Source organism: Acanthochromis polyacanthus, chromosome 1 (assembly GCF_021347895.1).
Source record: "Acanthochromis polyacanthus isolate Apoly-LR-REF ecotype Palm Island chromosome 1, KAUST_Apoly_ChrSc, whole genome shotgun sequence".
In the NCBI taxonomy this organism is placed as follows: domain Eukaryota; kingdom Metazoa; phylum Chordata; class Actinopteri; family Pomacentridae; genus Acanthochromis; species Acanthochromis polyacanthus.
The window spans coordinates 26,367,634-26,391,599 of record NC_067113.1 but is presented as its reverse complement, the minus strand read 5'-3'; the positions used below and the strand labels follow the sequence as shown (position 1 = coordinate 26,391,599).

The window sequence follows — 23,966 nt, the reverse complement described above, 5'->3', positions numbered from 1 at the left end:
GGTGAAGCCACTCCACAGTCTACTCTCATGTGCTCAGGGGACAGGTTCAAGTGCCGCTGTGTGGCTGAAAGCTGTCATTACACGACGAGTGAAACAACACCATTATACCCTCAGGTGGAGTGGCGCTTAAACCTCCTGTTTAAGGAGCCTCAGGAACGCTGACGTTTGTTTGACAAGTCACTTAGATTGAACCACCTAATTCCCACCGCAATTTCCTGCACTTTACTTCAAATGGACCCGTGTCCACGACAGACAATGGATGATTTCATTCTGCGAGACAGACTTCAATAAGTTAAAATGGGAAAAGGAAACTGATGCAGCGTCTTACAGTGTTTTCCCATTTTTATCAGTTCGCTGACAAGATAAACATCACAATCATCCACGAGTCCCACACAGATCAATTGCTTTAAGTGCTCCACGGTAACACTCGGCTGTCGTGGGTGGCACGGTGGGTGTGGAGGGATTGCTCAGAATGGATAGGGACTTAATAGAGCAGATGTACTCTGGACTACACCTGAGTTTCACTCTGCGGCAATATTTCACTGCGTAGTTCTAGAGTGAACAAAAATAGAAAGAGCCAGCAAATGTACCCATCTTCTGACTGAAACGGAGTAGAAACGGGTTCAGTTTAGCCAACTTTTCAAGCTGTTCTAGCGGTGATAAATTCTTGGCCTTTGAACTAATCCACACCTACATCAGCTGAGGTTTTTAAAGGATCAGTTAACTCCTTTAACCAGTGACCATTAAAGGCCACCTTATTCGAATGACACGATGCCTTGAGCTGACAAGGAAAAGACGAGAATGAACAGCTAGCATGATGTGTGCTGGTATGTGAGCTAGAACCACAACCAGACACATAAATGTCTACATATATTTGTTGTTCTTGATGGACATGTGATCCTGCCACTGAAGATGTCCACCAACTTCACCGAGCCATTCAGGAAAAGTTTGACAACAACCCACAAGTAGCATCAACAACCTTGTTGGCTCCATGCCATTGCACATATGTTGCACTACATGATGCAAATGGTGGAAACACTCATTATTGACTTGTGATTTCTGCTCTATGACTCCACTCTCAATCTGCCCATTATCATTTCCAATACAGTGTGTACTTGGCTGCTTCACGACATCCATTCTGTTGCCCAGATGCCATGAGTTCGGACATTAAACACTTACTCCATGTTCAAAAGAAGAAGAATTTAGGAAAATACTACATCCTATGTTTTATATATTTTGCCTTTGTTCCTCATGCGAACTTACTTTTCTCACTTGAGGTAAAGGCTTTTTGTGCAGCAAAGTGCAAACTGGAGTTCATGTGGAGCAAACTAGTGATTGAACATTACTGCTGGGACTCAATTGGTCCGGTGCAGCTAACACTTTCACAGTTCCCTTGTGCCGTCATATAAATATACATCTCTCAAAATGTCACTTTTATTGGAGGACGGGGAAACGCCATCAAAGGCAAGAGTGCAGGTTTACTGCTTTGTTTACCACAGTGGCAGACACAGCTAGTTCAAAGAGAGATGAAAGACATAAAAAAGTCCCCGAAACCTGAGGTAAAAAATTAAATTGTGACCAAAACATGAGAGATTTTATCTTTGACTTCATCTATCAATAAAGGCAAACAGAGCAGCAGCATTTACTCACATTTTATACTGGGGGAGCCATAATTGGTAGCAAGGAAGAGGTGAGTCCAAAGAAGAGTTATCTTGAAAATACAGGCACATAATTCGGTAAAAATATATGAAATAACACATTTAGATGCAATATCAGGTGCAATTTCATGCAAAAATGTAATTGTTTTTGTATATTTTCATTGCTTTTGTTGTTGCAGCGTCACTGCTTTCTCATGTTCTGTAATGTTTTCACCGTTTCTCTTTTTGTGAAACACCTTGTAAACCACCATGTAAATTTGGTTTAAAAAGGCGCTATAGAAATAAATCCATTTGTAATATTATTGCTGTTTCTTTGCATGTTATTCCCCAAGACTGCTGATGTAGAGAAAAAGCAGCTGTTTCATTATCTGTATATTGATCCATACCTTTTAAAAATGTATTTAAAATCTTTGTCAGTAGCCAAAAGATCTCATATTTTTAAGAACCTGTTAGTGTTTCACTGATTTGCCCACTCACACCTACAACTCATCAGTAATTAAAGCTCACCCAGCAGGAAAACTAAGCTGATGGGTTGTTTTGCCCTTTTAATGAACTGAGAAGTTTAAATGGAGACACATTTGGACAAAATACACTTTGGTTTGGGACTTTTTAATGCCGGTGCAAGAAGTTTTCCACTGTGCTCATTGATTCATGCAGAAAGCAGCCTTAACATTATTGAATGAAACCCATTTTCTGCAAAAAGCATTAAACTAACATTTGATCTAATGGCCGTGCACTTATGCGGTGAAATTAGTGGATTAATGGTTTCTTAATGGGGTTGATGGGGTTGAAATTTATCAAAGTAATTTGACAACGCGCTTGCTTTGTTGACTTAGAGTGCATTATCCTGAAATCGTCCTACAAGGTCAAACATTTCCTCTCACAAAAAGCTTACGGTCAAAACATGAGATAATGCAAGAAAAATAAGTATATAAATGTTTATTTCAAAACATGTGAATGACCATTTATGGTAAAATTCAATAATATGCTGATATACCTTTTTTATAAGGGATAAATTTAAAAGTATTTCTTTAAATATCCAGTACCACAAGCTCTTCTTCAATATAGACCTAAAATATGTTTTTTTTCTTCTCGTAGACACCATGGCATGTGAACACAACCACTTCACACCACAGCAAAGGTTGAAACGTTTAAATGTACATCAGTACCGTCAGAAAAGCCTCAAATTCAGATCAGAATCTGTTTCTATCAGATCTGCCGGCTGCTGAAAGCCCCCCCAACACCTGTTTAAAGCATTGAGAGACACACAAAAACAGAGTATCTCAATACAATACAGGCGACATTGCATTGGTGCTGGAGTGACTTCATAAAACCCATTTTTCCCTTCTGGCTCTGCGTGACAACAACAGGACAAAAATGCACCTTCCTCCTGCCATCAATCCTCATTCGTCAATTGCGTGAATTAACATATTTTTGATTTTGCTGGAAGAAAACATCCACAAACTGTCCATAGCCGCGGGAAGCAGGGATGCAGCTCCCTCCAGTGGTTGACTGAGCAACTGAATAAAAGTCTCAAATACAGCAAAGTGTGTGAAGAACCTTCATCATTCCACATGATTGCTTTGAAGCATACATTTCTGTTTCAGTAAAAAACAAAAAAAAATCATACTCCTCATGCAAGAGGAAATCATTCTAAAAGTAGAAATCTCTTCTAATAATCAATAATGATATGCTAAAGATGAGGTTGCACTCAGATTTGCAGGGACTGAGTAAACAGCAGCTCTCCAAATTCATGTGCATTGCAGTGCAAGATTGTTGCCAGAGTCATGATTCCCCCAGTAATGAAAATGATATTCATTCCAAACTCAATCACCTTATACAGGAAAGGGTTGAGTTTTTAATTAAAGGGGCTCTGCAGTGATTTAGTATTGCACTTTTATAAAGTTGGGCCACTCGCAGGAAACAGATTGTAAAAAAAGACGGTAAAGCAGCAGACGCTGAAATAGCACGAGTATTTGTCTCCAGTATGGGTCAAAGAACAAAAAAAACAAACAAAAAAAAACAGGACTGGGTTCTTCGCTTCCCAGCAGCATATTTTTAATAGACTTTCTTTGGCCTTTACAGCCTCAGTTTGTATTGCAAGCTTTGCTATAAAGCCCTCATGATTCATTGTAATCACTGGGTTACTTTCTCAGACTTAAAGCTCCCTTCTGAGCCACAGAAGACGTTATGCACCTGTCTCCTCGGCTGTGTGAGCTGACCCCTGTGTAAAACTTGTTCCTCATTTCAGATTAAAAAGAAGAAAAAAAAATGCACTTTTTAATCCCCCCGTCTTGTCTATAATGACACTAATACAAGGTAACAAGGTGGAAAAAGACAATTTGAGTGGTACAATGCTTCAACTTAACCAACCTCGGCAGCTGTGGGGTGGAAATGAGTCTCAGAGTGAAACTGCTTGAATCCATTTCACCACTAACAGTATAACAAACATTTTCCGTCATGAAATATCATGAATTTTCAAAAAAACAGCCCTATCACGTCCCGTCTTTGCACCGTTTTGAAGGTAGAAATCATCAAATCACAAAAGAAAACTAGCATCTCAAAGCATTTGTGTGGGGATTGCAAGACGCCTTTTAAAGTCTGACACAGAGAAGGGAGGGATTTTGCTGTAAAAATATCCAAAAAATGTATTTTTGACACATTTGGGCATATAACAATAGCAGGACGATACACACAGGAATACAACACACAGAAAGCTTGGTTCAATTTTACGTGGATTTTTAAATATTCGTGATTGTTTCAGGTCTGTGCCACTCTTTCCTCACAGTTTCTTCCGTTCTTATTCACATTTTTGGGAAATTATTACATGAATTATTTGAAATATATAGATTTTTTTTGCAGCTATTGCAGCTCCCGTTGCATATGCATTTTTATTTAATTTCTACACTGGGCTAACTGTGATTTTTCTGTGCTCTTGTCACTGATGTCCATATGTGCTTGAAGGCCTCTTCAGCCACAACTTTATCTGTTGTAGTTCACGGTTCCTCCTCTTGGTTTCCATAGTAAGCACTGTGGTTTTAGCGAATTCGTCTGATCTGGTATGTCAGGATATCGTTGATAATTCATTTAAATATTGCATTGCTCGTTTATGGCTGCATGGATGATGTTTTTTCAGCACATAGGTTGCAGTTAATTTTTTTAGTTGTCATTTTAAGCGAGTGTGAAAATTATTAGGTTGCGGTAAGTAACGATGTGAGTAAACATATACTGTAAATCTTCCCACAAACTTAACCCATGACGACAAAGCCATCTTCCCGCGGCTATGCAAGTAACACCTCATCAGTCCCCCTGGATTCCTTCAGAGAGCTAATCAAGTCCCGCTGCTTACACTTGATTGGTTGGCTTTTGTCCTCTCCAAAGCGTTCAGAGCGCGCGATAGGTTAGCCTTCTGTCTGTCCAGGCTGGAAGTGTTCCGTGATTGGACAGTTCCGGCACCCTGTTGGTTGACTTGACTTCGCTCCAAACTAGTAGAAGTGCGTGATTGGACAGTCCTCTCCCCTGTCAGAGTGTTAACAGAGCGCAACTGGTTGGCGCGTCCTCTGTCCAAACTGTTCACTGTGTTTAACTGGCTGCTTCTCGCTGGGTCCACAGTCCCGGGAACACCTGATTGGTTAGCCCTCCCTGTCTGCTGATTGTTCAGGGTTTGCAGCTGGCTGGTCCTGTCTCTCTCAGGAAGTTTGGGCTGAGCGGAGCTGCTTCTGTCTGTGTTAATAGTTTGTATCCTCTGTCTGTCCCTTTCCCTTTCCAGACTGGTGTCCCTGCGTACCAGTCCACTCCTCTCCCTCTCCAGGCTGCTCTGGATCTCAGCCCTCCGAGCCAGAGCCTCCCTCAGCTGGGTGCGGAATGTCTCGATCCTCCCCTGCAGCTCCTGGAGCTCCCCTTCCCACAGGCTGGTCTGGGCAGCCCTGCTCCCCAGCGGAGTGAGCACCAAACCAGTGGAGGCCAGAGTCGAGACGGGACCCCCGTTGGCGTGGAGGCTGATCTGCGGAGGAGAGATAAACCCCCCCAGGTTGCCCAGCCCCAAGCCTCCGAGGCCGAGGCCAGGACGGCCGACCATGCCGGGCCGGCCGCGCACCGACGCGGTGTGTGTGCGCAGGCGGTAGCTGTGAAGTGTTTCCAGGTCGAAGTGGACACGTTTCTCCTTATGTTCATGGGACGGCGAGGAGTTGTTGGTGTCGCCAGCTGTGGTGGAAGCAGGGAGGGAAGTGGGAGGAGATGGAGGTGGAGGTTGATACTGCTTCCTGTGAAGGGTGCAGTTCTCTGAGATACAAGAGGAGGGGCTAGTGAAAGAGAGGAAGATCACAGCAAAGGGCATATATCCAGTGAGATACACTGTGCAGCAGTACAGGATACATTTTTCAATAATATAGAAGTAGGATAATTGCATTCAAAATCATGTTGGATCTTGTCTTGATAATAATTTTTATCTGTTTGAGTTATTCTTAACTAAATACAAAGTTCACGTTGGTTCATGAATCTATTATAGGACTGCCACTGCAAAAAAAAAAAAAAAAAAAAAAACCTCCAACAATTAATTTTGTTATCAAGCCATAAAAGCAAAACAATCTGCCAGAGTAGCGAGACCATTTCAACCTGTTTCTAATACAGATTGATTTGTTTAAAAGAAATAATGTGACATTTTGGGAAATATGCCTATTCGCTGTCTTGCAGGGAGTTTGATGAGAGATTGATAAGACACTCTACGGTACATATGAAGCTGTCAGCAGCTGCCAAGTGCAGATTAAACAAGATATAAAAGCTTTAATTAGTGAGCTTTAGAGGTGCTGGTAAGCAGATTTTGTTGCATTTGGACAGAGCCGGGCTATTTCTCCCATTTTCCACTCTTCATGTTCCGCTAAGCTCGCTGTCTGCAGCTTTATTTAACTGTACAGACGCGTGGTATTTAAAGCAAGAAAGCGGATAAGGAGTGCTTTCCAAAATGTCAAATGCATCTCAAGTAATGTTGATAAATTAGCTGTTATTTTGCAAAAAGATGAATGGATTTTTGCACTTAAATGACATTTGAGTTCACAAATATCTCGAACGAAATGGAATGCATTAAACTGAATATTTAATGCCAAAACACAGGAGGAAAAGTATGAAATCCTTCAGCCAGTGACTGCATTACTTTTGGTCGAGGCCGGTCAGCTCCTTTCCAACATCTTCATACGTGGTGTGGAGGGCTCTGTGGATTTTCTGCAAGTAAAAAAGACGATTAGCAATGTGCAGTTTGTTATGACTTCATCAGACGAGGAAATGAATCAGGAGACAGGAATTTCTCAGAGTTGTTATTCTATCTAGCTGCATAGAACATCTGTGACAGCTACTCCTCACAAATCCTGCTGTAGTGCTCTTTTGAATAATTTAATCCAATAATTGGAATTCAGTGAGAGGCAGTTCCTCTCTACTTACAATTTGGAGAGAAGTTAAAGTATCAGTTGCTTGAGTCCTTTTTTGATTTAAGTATCAAAGTGCTTCATTCCGTCTGAACATCTCCAAACTAAGTTAAAAGGTGTGACTATGCTTTAATTTCTGCCGAGTCTATAGACATTTGAAGATTTGTGAGGGGAAAATGAGTCTTCTACTATAGATAGCGATAATCTTTGGGGACCTATGCTGACGCCATCCTTTCAAATAGCTGAGCTTGTTTTGTGATGAACGCTAGAGGCTGCCCGGGAGTGGTTGCCCTTTTAGAGAGATGTAGCAAACAAATGTGAGCAGTCTTGATATTCACACGGCTAGTTCCCATTATTCACTCAGAAATGGCCACAGGCGCCTCATTTGGTAATGGCCAGAGTTTCATAAGAAAACAAACTGTGACCTTTAAATTCCCAATTTGTGGTTCCTTTGGTGTACGTTGTCATAAACACACAAATTCTCTGCAGGATCAGATTTGTTAATTTGCTTTCGTTGGTAAACAACAACATCGAATATCATAAAAAAAAAAAAAAGCAGCATATTTCTGAACTGTTTTGCAGACGGGAATGCGAATGAATGGTTACATTTAATGAGCTACATAAGATGTTTATACATGAGCTGTCTTAGAAGAGAAAAACTAAACTAATAAAGTCATAAATACACAATGTGTGGTCATGAATCAGTTAAAAAAAGGCACAGCCGAACTGGAAGCTGTCATTAACTTTTTGCTCAACTTAAATAGTCCAAATTAGCCACTTAATTCATAGAGCACATTAGAACTTAATTGGGTGATTAACAAAGCAACTGAATTGTGTTAATTATTGCAATTAGCTTAATGTTAAAATGTTTAACTGAATCTGTCCTATATAACATAGTGTATAATCCAGTTTTAGGAAGAATGTTGTCTGATTTTTGACTGTTATTATGAGTTTCTACCAGTAGAGGGAGCAGGTTATCTGCAAGAAAAGAAAGAGCTCCAGGGGGTGAGGATATCTCACCAAGAGCAGCATGCTTATGTGTGCAGCTGTGTTCATATGCATGTCTTTGCATGAACACCAGAAAGCAATGCGCTGATTACAGTAATTTTGAGCATCTTTGCAGTGCTTGAGTGCACATAGTGTTAGCATGTGAGAATGTGTGCATGTATGCAGCACACGTCCGATATGAGTGCACTCACCTGGCTGGTGTGAAGCCAGTACTGCAGCGTGTTTGTGCGCCGGAGGCGAGGGATGACCAGGTGATAGAAGGTGTGCTCACCTGCCAAGGTCAGCAAGGCTCCACCCACCCCCATGCACAGGAGCACAAACAGGCCTGAAAAATGCTGGATCCCCATCTGTAGAGTCTGAGGGGGCGGTGACAGAAAGAGAGCACGGGAGGGAGAGAAAGAGAGAAGTTGGGGGAGTGACACAGATTAGTGAAGACTTAAGCCGACAGAGAGGAAAAATACAGAGATTGATGATTTATATTTACATAATTACCATTTAGGCCACCTTTTGTGAACATGCAATTGATATTCTGCTGTTGTATGTCTGGCTTGGCTGTGTAAGCCCATAAGAGTGAAAGAAAGAGAAGAGGGCAACAGCGTAAAAGTCATGTTTGGGAAGAAAAGGGATGTGCACGGAGAGAAAACAAGAGGGAGGCAAAACAGAGTAATGGAAAGAAACAGCAGTTAGGAGAGAAGATGGTAAAAAGAGATGATGGTTAATTGAAGAGCAGTTTGTTCCCATTTGGTTCGCCCACATCTCCCCTGACATAATGTCTATCTCATACGAGGCTTTCACCGGCCTGGAGGAAGTGGAAAAGGCAGTGGTGAGCTTTTTCCACTGCTCTCTAATCATGTTTCCTCCACCCGGCTCATTTCTGCACTACCTCTGATGGCAATTAGCCCCATGCTGACTCGACAAATTCATCAGCGACAACACTGACCTCCTTTTGCTCCCAATCCAGAGGGCAAGTTCGCACTAACGCCCACATTGTTCCCGAGGAGAGGAGCCCACTCTCCGGGCTTCAAATGGGATGAATAGTAATAACTTCTTGATGCAGGGTGAAGTTAAGGTTTTCATCTCATTTGAAAAAAACCTGTGACTGAGTAATTGCGGTTGTTGCTGTAATATGACTCAACTTTGAAGTGGGATTTAAAAGGGTTGGCCAAAGGGAGCTAAGAAGCTCCTCTGTTCACAAACACGAGATATAGATACAGTGTGCTCCGTCTAGAGATTCCCTGTACTTTAAAAAGCATGAACGGAAAAAGGGAGGGTGAGAACTCAGAGTACTCCTCTGTAGCACAAGACACAAATAAGTAAGGACACTCAGACAGTACGTGCCTGTAACTCTGGTTAAGGTTAGTAAAGAGGAATGGGTTTAAGTGATTGTATGTCTTTGTCTGTGTGTGTATGTGAAAATGTCTGTCAGTGTATGTGTGCTTAGCTGGCAGGCAATCTTGTCTGCGTCCCAAAAGGAGACTCATTTATAGAAGTACAGCAGCAGCAGCAGGGCTTTGCTTTACACACAACACACGTACGCCGTACATGAGCGCACACACACACACCGATGTCTTACCTCGGTGACTGCAAAGACTCTCTTCCCACAGGGTACAACCTTATACCATTTGTCATGTAGCATGTCCATGAAGCCGTCTGACTTGTAGCGACTCACAAACTCTGACACATTGCGGGTTAGAGGGGAGCCCTGGGGAAGGCCTATACCGTAGCCTGGAAGAGCAGACAGACACAGATGTAAATACAGAGAAAAATGACACGGTGTGATCAGAATAAACTATGTACCCTGGCAAAATACAATGTGTATACAGTGCAAAAACATTCTCCTGGGTTTTGCCTGGATTGTGTAAAGAGATGAAGTACAAAACCGGTGGGAAGAGAAGACATAGTGTATCAAGTTCTGGTATTGAGATACGGATTGAAATTCTTGTGATTATTGGTATCCTAACATTTATCAGCCAATTGCTGAAAAATTAAGTGCGCTGCTTTGGCTCTAAATCTGCCAGCTCTCTTTCTGTAGTAAACTTGTGGTCTCAAGAAATGTCCCACCCACAGCAGCTCTATCTGATTGGTTTCAGATCACAAGTAAAAGCCAATCAGCACTGAAAGCTGTTGTTTGCAGACAGGGACAGACAAGCACTTTGCAGAACAAAGAGTATTTCAAGGGTGAGCTAGCAGATGTTACTGAACTTACAACAAACACCACAGCCTTACATAGCATCACATCTTTGTCAGGCCTGTGGTTAACACTATCTGGAGTAGCGCAGCATCTTTCTCAAGTAAGTTAGCAATGTGCGCTAACTGACAGATGTGTGTCTTTAGCAGAGAAAGAATCTGCAGACACTGACCAAGAAATCCAAGCAATCTGGAAAATACCTACTTTCCCACTGGCTAAGACTATGCGAACGGTTAGTTACCAAGTTACGAGCAACAGATTACCCCGACCTATGAAATGTTTATCAGTTCCAAATATTGATTATCAGTTCATCTTGATTTCCAATAATTGGCTTCAGAATCAGCCATGAAACACCCATATTGGCTAGTCCCTAATGGACATGCCTGTCGCTCCGCAGTTTAGCATCTGAGAAGCGTCTCACTACAAAAGCATAAGACAATCCATCAGATGACCATGATCCACAAATGTTAGCAAGCAGCCTTTCTTGACCTGCAAAGGTTGTAGAGCAGTAGACAAATTACAGATGAACCTCTGGGATCAGAAATGTCAAAATCAATGGAGATGTCAAACTATGTAAGAGGCCGAAAAAAGTTCAGGCCCCCCGGTCTTGTGCAGCATCGCAAGATCATGAGGCTTGGTCTCCACTATGAAATTGCAAAATGTCATATCTCATACTCATTTCCTTTCCCAATACCTCCCCTTCTGCCAAATCAGGCCATTGTAGGCTCATATCAAATAGTCTGATCCCAGCTGAAGTGGAGTCTACTCTGACTTCACCCTCTAGACTCCCCTTGGTGGATAAGATGCAAATATGCTCATATTTTACCTGACTGTGCTTCTTATGCACAGTGATATTCCCTGCAGTTGCACTCACATGGCAGAGCTCAGCCTGGGGTGATGTATTACTGTATTGTAGATCACTTATATGTAAATGAAAAATTTATTTGCAAGAATTTGATCCAGCATCACCTCATGGACCTTTAGTCTGCTGTGGGGAATAACTCATGACTCATGATTAAGAAGTAGAAATGTCAAAGTCAAGATTTTTTTTCCCCCTATGTCACCAGCCCTCTATAAAAGGAGAGTTTTATTGGTCATTTCTCACCTGTACACCTTATTACCATCTATTGAGTCTGTAAATTTCGGCTTTTGGGTTCTTATTCTTGGGTTTCTTTAAAACTTTAATTTCATTAGATTTAACTCAATTTCAGTCAGTGTTCTCAGTTAGGGAATCCTGAAACTAGCTTGAAGTAATTCCAAGAACACTGCAGGCACATTATGATTTATGGCGCACAGTTGATAATTTTCGTTTTATAGACTGTAATCTCTACATTTCTTTTTATCTGGAGCCTAGAAATCTTTCCTTGGAAGTTTCCAAGGTTCTTCCACCACAGCCCTCCCCTCATACTCCTTGTTGCTGTAGTCTGCTTTGCCTCCGTAACTACAGTCGCTCCCTTCTTCAGCTCGGTTGAACCGATCATTGCTGGTTGATGTAATACCCATCGCTACTGGTGCGCCAGACAGTGTTTAAATCTACACCATAGTATGAAATACAGGGAGATTTATCTGGTGCTGTTAGGCTTAATCAGCATTATGTGAACTCATTTGGCGAGGGCTATCATTTGGCGCTCAAGCTTTTAAAGTCCCATATGGTCAAAATCCATTTTTATTGCGCATTTTATGTCTTCAAACCTTGGAGGTGTAAAACAAAATCTGTGAGTATAGGAAGATGCCCGCTACTGCCATTCCTCAAGATCTGCTCAACTGGATAGCCCCCAAGCTTTTCAACCCATTAAGAATTTAATTCAATTGGAAACCAATAGTTGCAAACTGAAAAATTGCATAAACTTGCCTGCTGCTTCTGACGTGTACGATTCAGAATGAGCAGCTGTCTTATAATCTGCCTAGTTTATTTACTTACTCGAGTTACTTCTGCTAACTTAAATGTCTCTGCCACAAGCAAAACCCAGCAAATGTTCTGCTGCTGGCTGCAAGAGTGAACACAAGTCTTAATGCACTCCCAGCATCTGAGAAACTGAAGATCCAGGTGATTACTTTTATGATTGATAGAAATGCCACCAAAACAATATTAGAATCCTCAGTTTCAGAATGCTGTGTTTCCGGTGTGACCACTGTGTCAATGTTCTATGAAAACTGTAAAGCTGAGGGACATTCAGAGATGGTAGAAATTTTTAGACTAATTTGAGCTCAGTAAACAAGGATTAGATGAGTTTCTGTGCAACCAAAACTTAGCTGTTGTCTACATCTATTTACTTTTCTCCTGGTCTCTGTGCTCACAAACTGTATTTTAACACAGCCAAATTCACAATGAGCAGTTCTCATTTACACATTTTTTCTGTTTTTGTGTTAGACAACAGAATAAGTAAGAAACAGTAACTCATTTGCAGCCCATTAAGACTACATGCTGCCCAGCAGTAACTTCAGAACAATTTTCAAGCTGCTCCTCAGCCTCACTAACCTGCTGATTTTACAATCGCAGTGTTGTATGACAAACTTACCATGCACATGAGCTAAAAACATCATCTGTTAAGAATTCTGCTATATTTCCATGAAAAATTACCATTCAGAGAGAAGGTGACAAGCAACAGACAGTCCTTCACGTCTGTCAGATACCATTGTTGTTAATGGTTTTGTCTGCACTGTCAAATCACAGATGCAGAGAGAGTCTTCTTCCTGAAGGCCAAGGACAGCTGTAGCTAACTTGCATTTAAAGCTACAGACACTATTAACAGCAGGACTAAAACCAGTGGTTATCCAGTCATGGTAAAATGAACCATCTTTTAATTTTTTGGAGCTCAAAAATTAAAAAAAAAAAAAAGACAGTCTGGACTGATGTGAGATTTTCATGAATTTGCTGAAAAAGGACACAATATGAACACCTTTAAGAGCTATGTGGTGTTACATACTAGCGTAGCCATTAACTTGTACATGGTTCATTCGATGTAGCGGTGCTTTTGTGACACATACTTTGAAGTAAATACCATTCTTCTCCAGCTGTGGCATCTGTTTGTCACATTTCCAGATTGAAAAAAAAATCACCCACATGGCATCAAAAATAATTGGACGTCCTACCTCGCACCTACCCTGACCTAATTGCCAGAGCCGTCAGCTGCAAAACACTTACAGTATGACACAGATCATCCACTCCATGCTCACTCCGCACATCCCCTCTGGTTACAAATACGAGACCTAGTTTTGCAGAAAGGCCAAACAAAGGCCAGTTTCCCTGCATGCGCACGGAAACCCGGTAGCATGCTGATATTATAGCCCGTTAGTGGATCTTGTTCACCTGGCGACAGTGTTACTTTAAATTGTGCAGGTGTTTTGTTTTCCCTGACAGCACTGGTAACTAGTTTCACTCACTGCAAGGTAGAAAACTGTCTTGAAATTAATGCATTTTCGGAATTATTAAAAAAAAAATACAATTCATTGAGTTTTATAGTAAATTTGCTCAAAAAACATGTAACAACTATGACTCTGAGGGCAACTTCTGCTCCACTATGTGCTATTGACAGCCATGCTTACTTGTTGCGATGTTTACATGCAAAATATATGATGTGCTCACTAAACGCTACGTGCAATTAGAGTAAAGTCTCGCCTGTGTCACAGATATGGATTTAATTGTTTCACTAAATATTTTTAATTACGCAGTCGGTAATGCAAATCACTATAATTGAGCATTAAATATTAATCTGCGCTTGATTTGTAGAAATTGTTACATCGCCAATTGATTGGTATTGCCTTAGACTTTCTTATTTCCCTCTAATTAAAGTTAAAACACTAGCAGAATGTGGCATAATGAGACCAGACACAGCGATAAACTATACAGCAGTTACACAGCAATGAAATTACATAACTGCAATATTTTAATTAAGTCACAGATTTAAGTACTTTCTTCCACCACTGTTTATTGCTTTAATTTGGATAGCTCCGTGTTCATGTATCATTACTTGATAGCTTAGGAGAAATGTAACTTTGCCCTTCACAGAAAGCTGCATCTGTTTTGCATTACAACCCACATTTCGGCTGGTACAAAGTGAAAGAAATCTGTCCCTCAGCTTTGAATCAAAAGACCCTCCCTGAGATTTATTGCTTTACAAGACCTCCTGGGGTTGTTTGTTTCATTTCATCTATGCTGCAGTCAAAAACACAGTCATGCCAACAGCCTTTCTGTGTGTGTGTGTGTGTTCATCGCAGACCTGGTAGCTGCTTGTCAGTGTGTTTATGTGTGTTTGTGTTATGGGGCTGTCAAGGTGTGTGATCCTGATGGGGTTTGCGGACAGAAACGGAGAATAGCGAAGGTTCACGTAACTGTCACAGTCTGCTTCCTACATGACAAAGACTGTCTGAGCTTCCCTTCCTTTGCTCTCACCCGCCTTTACCCTCCCTACTCTGCTCATTTTCTTTTCTTCTCCCACGTCATCCTTCCTCCTTCCCTGTCCGAGGTCATTTCTCTCCCACCATTGCCGCTAGTCTCTGCCTCTCTGTTAGCGCACCCCTTATCTCTGTCATCCCTTCACTTTCGTTCAATTTCTGCTTCACTCCATTCTTCTCTTTATCTCTCGGCTCCTCTCCTGAGTCCACTGCTTTGTTTCTGTACGACTCCCTTCTCTTTCTTTCTTTCTTTTTTTTTCTCCCTTCCCCAGCACACAGACAGCATTTTCCTGTCATCAGCCGATCTCCATTTCTTTAGAGCACTCAGTCAAACAGTGAAATACAAGTGGGCAGCCTCTTGTCATTTGTTTTGATTCTTTCCCCCCAGACAGTCGCGTATTCCATCACAAGACTCAAGTCCCGGAGCTGTCATTCAAATCCCCCACACACCTACTGGCTCGCAGGCACACCGGCGCACATCAGTTACAGGTTTTCTCAGATCTTATTTTGAAAACACACATGAAACATGCTACTGCCTTGCAAGCAAATATCCCAGGATCTCTCGTAACTTCCAAATCTTCGAATTTGCATGCTGCCGTTGGCTCAAAGCAACGCTAGTTCTAAAAAAAATCATTTAATAATCAAAGACAATCAACACAAAACAACATTTGGTCTGGTTTTTTTTTTTGGATTCTGTTAATGATGTTAGACTTTTTGCACAGAGTTTTATTCTTGTTCTTTGATCAACTGTGATTGGAAAAGCAAAACAAATTGACTACATGCAGATGGATTTTTTTCAGGACTTGCTATCACCTGCTATAAACAGATTTTAATTCTCTTTCAGGTCCCACAAAACTTGAACTCTCTAAATATGTTTCTCTTCAACAGTCATAAAATGAGCAACAATAGTTATTTAACACGAGAAGAACAAACTCAGGTGAGCTGCTTCATCTTAGTTTGAACACACACACTAATATCTCTGATAACTTTAAAATCTTTGGTCCAAAGCACTGCTAGTCCTAAATAAAATCATTTCATAACCAAAGACAAACACAAAAGAACATTTGTTTGGTTTCTTTGGATGCATGTCAGTGAAGCTCAGCTTTTTGTCTTATTTTTGTTCTTTTATTAACAAATAATTTACTGGATGCAGGAGGATTTTCTTTCCCTCGACTTGGTTGGTCTTTTCAGTTCAAACGTAACAAATGATTGTGAGATAGGTAAAGGTTACACGCTGTGTATCACGGCTGGATGGTATGACCTAAAATCTGAATGAAGATAAATGAGCAGGTTGATAGCAGTGTACACTGATGCATGCATGTATTAACGCTTTCATGTCGGGTCATATTTGAATGTATTTCTAGTTCAGTTTACACTATGACCCGTTATAAAAAGCCTATAGGCTAAGTGGCAGATTGAAATTCTGTTTGAGGTCCCACAAAACTTTTTTCTTTTCTTTCTTTTTCAACAGGAATACAGTACCAATAAATGATCGTATCCTGATAAGCAATGATCAAAGCTAAAATCTGCAAAAAATAACACCCTTTAGTTAACATTTATCATAACTTCAACAGTCACAAACAGGCTATCTGCATCATCCACATAATTCTCCCTGATCAAATATGATCGACAGTAGCATCTCTTCCATGCAGCCCAACAACTGTTAACCCTTATACAACATCTCACCCAAATAGGGATAGAATTCTGATTTGTGCATGTTCGTGCAAATTGATTGCAAATGAAAGAAACAATCCGTATAAAGTATCATAATAACATCTCGAGCAGCTTCAATGTATCTTGGGATTGTTTCTACAAGTCTTTGGAGCTCTACTGACTGCATGCATCACCTTCCTTCTACATGATATTCTCTCGTTTGGTCCAAAATCTCACCATGGCATGGGATTCACATCATTTTTACACCCAATAAACCATTTAGTGACCCCTCATGCCCTGCGGATGAGGGCATCCAGGAATATCCCGCTCCCATCCAGATAGAAATGTGTTGCCACAGGATAAAGGTGATCTCCAGAGCGACTTCGTATTGATTTGCAGTCACCTTCCCCCTCTAAGGGGACAAGGGGACCCAAATCATAGCAGCAACATGCCCTCAGCAGCAGAACATATCCAATGGATCCCCCTCACTTTAGGGGTGAAAGGTATGGGATTTTCCTTTAATTCATCACCAATCTGTGACCTTCATGTGGCGCCACCATTCATCTTTCCTGCAGCCAGTGACCTCTTCAAACCAGCAAAAACCGAGACAGATAAAGAAAACGTTTTGGGATGAAACAACTGGGACACAACAGAAAATGTTGTGTTAGACAAAGAGTTTGAACATCTTTGGTTGTTGTAGCTGCTGTTAGTTTACACAGACATTTAAGTAATGAATAAAACCTCCTTGATTTTTAATGTTGTCTTATGTAATATGAATTAATTTAGGCCAGTCAGAGACTCATTATCCTGGTTATTAGCACAGTTGGTTTAACATCCAGCTGTACTTTGTACATTTTTGTGCTTTTTCAAGTTTAAGGCTGCAATTAATGATTGTTTTTGTTATTATTTTTCAGTGCATTTCTAAAATGTAAAGAAACTGTGAACTGTGTCTATTTCGTTTATTCAAAGGCGATGTTTTATTCTGCATTTTTTGTGAAGCCAACAGTTCAAACCCAGAACATGCAGTTTACTTTCACATAAGACAGGAAACGCAGCAAATACTCACAAGAACGACGCTTTAACTAGCATATTTTTTTTTACTTAAATAGCTTTAAATTAATAATTATTTGTCAAAATAGTTGCTGATTTCTGCCAATCAGCTAATCTTTTCATCTATTTAGAACTTCGCTTTTGCATCCTGTATGAAGAGGCATAGGTTTTTCTTGGTAAATGACGCTATCTTGCTTTGGAATTTTACACTCTCATATCCACATTTCCTCACACACACACACAAGAGGACAAAGGCGTTCGTACGTCACTCCTGCCAGACGTGAGCCGCCCCACCGACAACAGTCTCACCCCGGCAACAGAAATCTTCTGCCGGCCTCATTCTGATCTCCTGTCCTGCTTCACTGAGCTTGTGTGGACCATTTATGCACACGGGGACACGCACACACACCAAACCAGCGGCGAGCGGCGGCGTGTTCAGTGGCAATATTATTAATGGGGTGTGTCTGGGCTGTCGTAAACATCTCCCAACAGCACTCAGTGAAAACAGACGCACGGCGACACCCCCGCATCTCTCTCCACTTAAGCAGCCTGTAGATTTCAGCTGAGCACCTCCGCCTGCAGCGACGCCACGGTCCCCGATTCCTCCTGCATCTCCTGACCACAAACTGCTCTATAAATCCTGCCTGCATCCTCACACCGGCCGAATAACACTTCCTTCTCTCCATCTTTTTCTTGCCGCCCTCCTCTTCTTCCCCCTTCCTCGCTCCATCTTCTCGGGGTGAAGGTTTGTCTTGATTAGGGGGACTCTGTTGGCTGGCTCTTTTATCACTCGCTGTGCAGAAAGGCGCAAACTGGCAGCGGGCAAATGAAAGCCCTCTATCTCCTTCTGGTGCTCAACTCCCACCCAGCTCACCTCCTTCGCCGGCCCTCGCTTTCTCCACCTTTGTTGTTCTTTCTCTTACTTTTTCATCTCATATTCTGCCCTCTGTTCCCCCCCCCCCCCTTCCTCCTCCTCGTGTGTTTTTCCCTCTCTCACATTTCCTGTCTGGGCCATTTCCTGCTCTTTCTTTCTATACGGTTCAGCCTTATTGAGTTATTCACTCCCATCCCACTCTTCCTCGTGCAGACTGTGGGGGTGAATAGCTACCGAAGCCGGCGTGGATTCGGCGCCTGACTTTTCATGTAGACAATAAATCAAGTAGTCATCAAACTGACCCACTCTACATACCAATGAGACCTGCTATCTCATCTTCACCATCATTAGTAATACCACGGCAGTTCCTCCTGCCTCATTTTGTCTTCTGCAGCGAAGAAAGCAGCAGATAATCTCCAGCGAACACGGGTTGCACAGCGAGTGGGGAACGTGGGAGTGGGGTTTTTCGGAGGCTATGCTTTGATTGACAGAGAAATGCTATCAAAGTTACGGCTTGGTCCCGAGTGGCGCCCTTACTAGCATTTATTTACTGTTTGTATATCTGTTTGCGTGCCTGTCTCCGCGGAGAAAAAGAAAAAGGCTGAGCTGAAACAAATAAAGCTCTAAACACGCACATAAATGTACATCGCTCTGCAGACGTGAGCACGCATGCTCATTCGATCCCTGTTAAAAAAAAAACCTTGCAGTGACTAAGCTGAGTCAGGTTAGAGGTTAAATGTTTGATATATCCAATAAATGTGTTCTGCCAGCAGAAATTTCATTTCAAAGTCACCTTCAGAAGGCGTATATGTGCAGATGACATGTGACTAGAATACTGTAAAACTTGCAATAAAGGCTGGAACCCTTTATTTACCTCCTCAGTGAAAGGGAGAACCAGACTTTTATTAGAGCCGGGACATAATTTCTTTTGGCAGGTCGTCAGCAGCCCTTAGTTCTAAAAGTGATATAATTTACTCCTGTATGTGTGAATGCATATCACTGCAGCTGATCCTATTACTGCAATGGTACTGCAATGGCTGCTCTTTGTACTTTTCATGTATATAAAGCTACAACAAGCGCTCACAGCAATCAGTTAGTACATGAAAACAGTATTTACTATTGGAAATCTGTCATTAGCTGTGGAGCACAATGTAATTGGTTTTGTAACAAAGGTATCCAAACCTCGAAACAGAAAGATATAAGACCTCGTTCACTTATTGACACACAGAAGAAATGCTCTTTGCTGTAGCCATTAACGTAGAACACATAGCAGCTAACATTTCACGCTTGTTTCCATACACAGCCTGCAGTTCAGGTGAATACTCCCAGACTTTTTGTCATGGATTTTGAATTTGGCCACAGCAGAGTCACTAATCATTTCTCAGTTGCACCAACAAGCACAGAATGTTTTGTTTTTTTTACACAATCTTGTCAGAAAAAATGGCTTATTTTTAAAATGATTTTGATGAAATGTCGTGATTTTAAGCCTGGGTTTGGTTGATTTCCCCCGACAGAACCAGAAGTCACACATGATTTGTTTGAGGACTGTCCGGAAGTTTCAAAATAGACAAATTATTCTGCTTTTACAGTTTCCGAGTCTGACGAATAGTGTATTTTTGGCGATTTTTGAAAATAACCCATCTTTCAAACCATCTGTCAACCACATTTTCACTATGAGTGAAACTACTTATATCCAACAGTCTGTAGCTCTGTAGATGATTCTCTTGATTTAATATCATTTTATCTCGTGGCAGTAAATGTTGAGCATGAAACTCAATTGAAGACAATATTTCAGAGCTTTCAACAATGTAGTATTTAAAGGTTTTTGAATGGCTTGTAACTGAGTAGCACACATACTGAAGGTACAGGTGTAGGAGAAGAAAGCTGACGAGAATGAAGCGAAACGAGCCAAAATTCAAATGCACATGCCTCCCATGCATGCCGAGCACCAACCTTAGGCCGGAAAAACTTCCTCGCTCTGAAAATCTAAAAGTCAAACGAGCAAAGTCGCAGCACAAGCACACTCTCACATGCATAAGTCCACAAATTCATGGAGTACGAGGAGCTGAATACAATTACCCCCTGTGTGGGTCATTAACTGTTTTCTGACGGGCGGTGGATTTGTTTATATGCTTTATAACTGTGTTGCAGTTAGTCGAACCTGAGAGCATCGAGTCCAAAGTGTTCCGACTGGGCAGCGCTGTTAATAATAGATGATGGAGTAAGTTTTACCCTGCAGCATTATAAGCTCATGTGGTGGATCACGGTAACTACAGCACTCGATCTCAATCTGTGGAGTATCTGCACGGTATAATCTCAATGTTTCTTTAAATAAATATCCCTATATATCAATGCGTATGCTTCAGTGTGAATACAGACAGAATGTGTTCTTACATACTAGTATTTTTTGCATTTATGGGTACACAGCTGCATGCACAAGCGTGAATGTGAAAGAGCCACTTCTAGTGTGTGTGAGTGTGTTCTTCATCATAATTACGGGGATAAATCTTCTCATAGAGTCACATTACAGGGCCTCACCTGCCCATTGGGAACCCAAAAAAAAAGCAGGTTCCCACAAGGTCAGTTTATTTTAGGATACGACGAGTAGGTTTTAGAGCCGAGAACACAGTTATGCCATTTACGCTTAAATACAGGTGAGGTTAAAGACGTATTGGGGTTTCGGCTATAGTTAGGATGAGCGACAAGCATAGTAAGCCAGTTTTTTATAGCTGCTTTCAAAAGGGAGTAACAGAAGAGAGGAAATAAACTGGAAAAAAAAATTGAAAGCATATTAAAAACAAAAAAAAAAAGTAAAATGATGCTACAAGATCAAGAAACATTTTAAGTTGCTCCTCAAAAGGCCCACAGGAATTGAATGAAAGTCAAAGTGTTAAAAAAAAAAAACAAGCACCTTCAATGGCGAACGGCTTCCCCACAGTGAGCAGCTTGCAGTCGGCGTCGATAGAGACCTCAAAGTCCAACAGGGCTTTATCCATGATGAACGCATCCAAGGTAGGAGGATCTGTCCTTCACCGCCAACACACACACACACACACACACACACACACACACACACACACACACACACACACACACACACACACACACACACACACACACACACACACACACACACACACACACACACACACACACACACACACACACACACACACACACACACACACACACACACACGATACAAAGAGCAGCATTAATTAAAGACAGCTAACCTCCACTTTCATAAAAGACTTTGAAATCAGATTTGCATTTGTTTTTTGTTTTTTTTCTGCAGACCTGTTACGGGAACCCCGCATATGGAGCTGTCATCCCACTTTGTCATTTATATAGAGGATGAGATTAGCTGCATTCTAATACACTATGTAAACACATACATCATTACCTAAACCAACAGCGTCTGTGGCCGCCCGATAAGGCATTATACACACTGCAGGAGACTCCTACTCTCGCAGTATCGATCCAATTGACCCAAATTGACCCCTAATTACAGGCTGTTCCTCTGTGTTTAGCTGATGCTGCTGACAACAGCTGGCAGCAGACATTTTCCAAGATATGAAGCCGTGCACGCAGTTTCTGGATAATTTACCTTCACGCAGACACACTGATAAAGAAGATGCATGCTTGTTGGCTTACGCTGATTTTGAATGGCAGACATGTATCCAAGTCTGAATGCGTGCACTTGAAAAACCAGACAGACACACACACACACACATATATATATATATATATATATATATATATATATAAAAGTAAGTCTAATGGGGAAAAACAGTCTAGACCGATCAAATTACCCCAAACTTGTTGTTATTCAGGACGTTTGCAGCTAAACAAAAGGTTGATTTTACAAAGTCTTTGCTGTGCTGGCAAAGCAGGAAAGTCTGTTTTTCTCCGTCTAGACCTGTCAAATACGAGGCACAGGGAGAAGAGAGAGGATAGAGACTTCTTTTGGCACTAAAGAGGGTCGAAAGTTATCCGATGCCTGGTCTCGGAATAAGAGTGGGGGAGTGCATCAAAGTGTACAGATACAACAGTGAGTTTTTAAGCCTGCGTATAGGTATGTGCTTGAGCATGCATTATTTTCCTCTGAGCCTCTACATTTGTGTGCAGCTGCATGTGTTAGCCCGCGGCGCTCTATCTCTCCAGGAGAAGGCTCAGGAGTTTGAGTTTTTTTTTTTCTTTCCCCCTCTTCTTCTCTAAGATTTGAGAGCAGTATTGGGGTCAGTAGTTCTGCCAACACAGTATTTTATAGCCTCACTCTCTGCACTGCTGTGACTTCCACTTCTGCTTCGCCTCGCACCCAAACAAACGCCGCCTTCATCTCCGCTGTTCTCATCCTCTTTTTCGGAACAAGCGCTTTGTATCTTCCCTCCTCTATCACAAAGTCAGCACAAGTACTATCTCCGTATCTCTGCTGGTGCTCTCTGGTGTATGCATTGTGTCTGAGAAGTGTGTGTGTGTGGTTATAGCTGTTGGGGTTTTTTACAATATGTGGCCAGAAAAACTTGTATCCATGGGTCCGCATGCTTTTTACTGACCTAAAACTAAATTTCCTCTCTTATCTGCTCTTTTTTTCCTGTTGTAAACCAATTTATTTTTTCAAGATAAACTGTACGCGGCGATGAGAGGCCTCATCAGTGCTTGTTTACATAAACTCTGTGATCGCTCCTCTTCAACTCGAGATAAGCAGTAGTTAAAAAAAATATGATGATTAAGGATGCAATCATGAGGACATCTACAGGTGCGAAAGAAAGCGGGAAGTCTGACACCGCTAACGTGAGGGAGGAATATACCGTCGCCCTCATCCTCCAGATGGACAATAATCAGACGGAGAAGCTAAATCCTGAAGACAAAACAGTTCAGGCTGCCAGAAACCAAAGGAGTGGGTTCATCCTCAAATGCTTAATTAAGACAGCTGGTATAGAAATAACGGCCTTGGGAGATGTGGAGGAGGAGAGGACGTACTCGGGGAGATGATTTTTTAACATCCTCCAAGTCAATTTCACATCGGGAATGATCAAAACTCGGATAAAACTGACGTAAATGCATATAAAAGTGGTGTGAACATGTGGTGATGCAAAATCTTTATTTTCCCAGAGGTGCTCTCTGTTAGCAGGCGGCTAACACTTTCAACTAAACCAGAAAAAGGCACATTTAGTGACTCTATTTATGCCCCACAAATCTGAGGCAAACCTCCGGTACATAAACACTTCCCCCATCTTTTATAACAAGGCTCTAAACCTTTATTTTCTCCACTTACTTTCCCCACTGCCTTGATTTTAAGATTTCACTTATTACTTTTAGAGCCCTTCATGGTCTGGCCCTCGATTATATATATATATATAAAAATCGGAGCGTTTCCCTTTACCAACCGTCTCACGTTTTCTCACTGTTCCCAACTCAAAGACAAAAAGGCGACCAGGCGTTTGCTGTTCGGCCTCCTTACTCGAGCTGCCCGAGGAATTTCAGCTCGCTACACCACACTCGCATTTGTAATTTTTATCTCCAAACTTGAATTGCTCTATTTTCAGATTTTATTCAACCTTTTGTTTTCCATATTTTATCCTTGGTGTTTTATTTATGCTTTCAAAATTATCTTCTGTTTAAAGTTTTATCCCTTTTTTTGCCTTTGTGTCTGCCTCTTTATTCATTCATGACACAATTTGTAATGCTGGTTTTGATAAGTGCTTACAAATAAAACATTT

The 23,966-nt window shown here is 41.5% G+C and overlaps 1 protein-coding gene across 3 annotated transcripts in view; it reads right to left on the bottom strand.

Moving 5' to 3' along the window:
* Positions 1-2,582: 2,582 nt before the first annotated feature.
* The window catches only part of LOC110972904 (glutamate receptor ionotropic, NMDA 3B-like), a 126,002-nt gene continuing 104,618 nt past the window's right edge, over positions 2,583-23,966 (bottom strand). For 2 of the 3 annotated variants that reach the window (XM_051956667.1, XM_022223282.2), the window contains exons 8-12: positions 21,155-21,270; positions 9,657-9,808; positions 8,275-8,439; positions 6,808-6,875; positions 2,583-5,959 (exon numbers count right to left, since the gene is read on the bottom strand). In XM_051956667.1, the coding sequence (XP_051812627.1) occupies positions 4,990-5,959; positions 6,808-6,875; positions 8,275-8,439; positions 9,657-9,808; positions 21,155-21,270 (1,471 nt within the window). In that variant the 3' untranslated portion in view covers positions 2,583-4,989. The remainder of the gene's footprint in view (positions 5,960-6,807; positions 6,876-8,274; positions 8,440-9,656; positions 9,809-21,154; positions 21,271-23,966) is intronic. The other variant, XM_022223288.2, reaches the window with a different exon arrangement.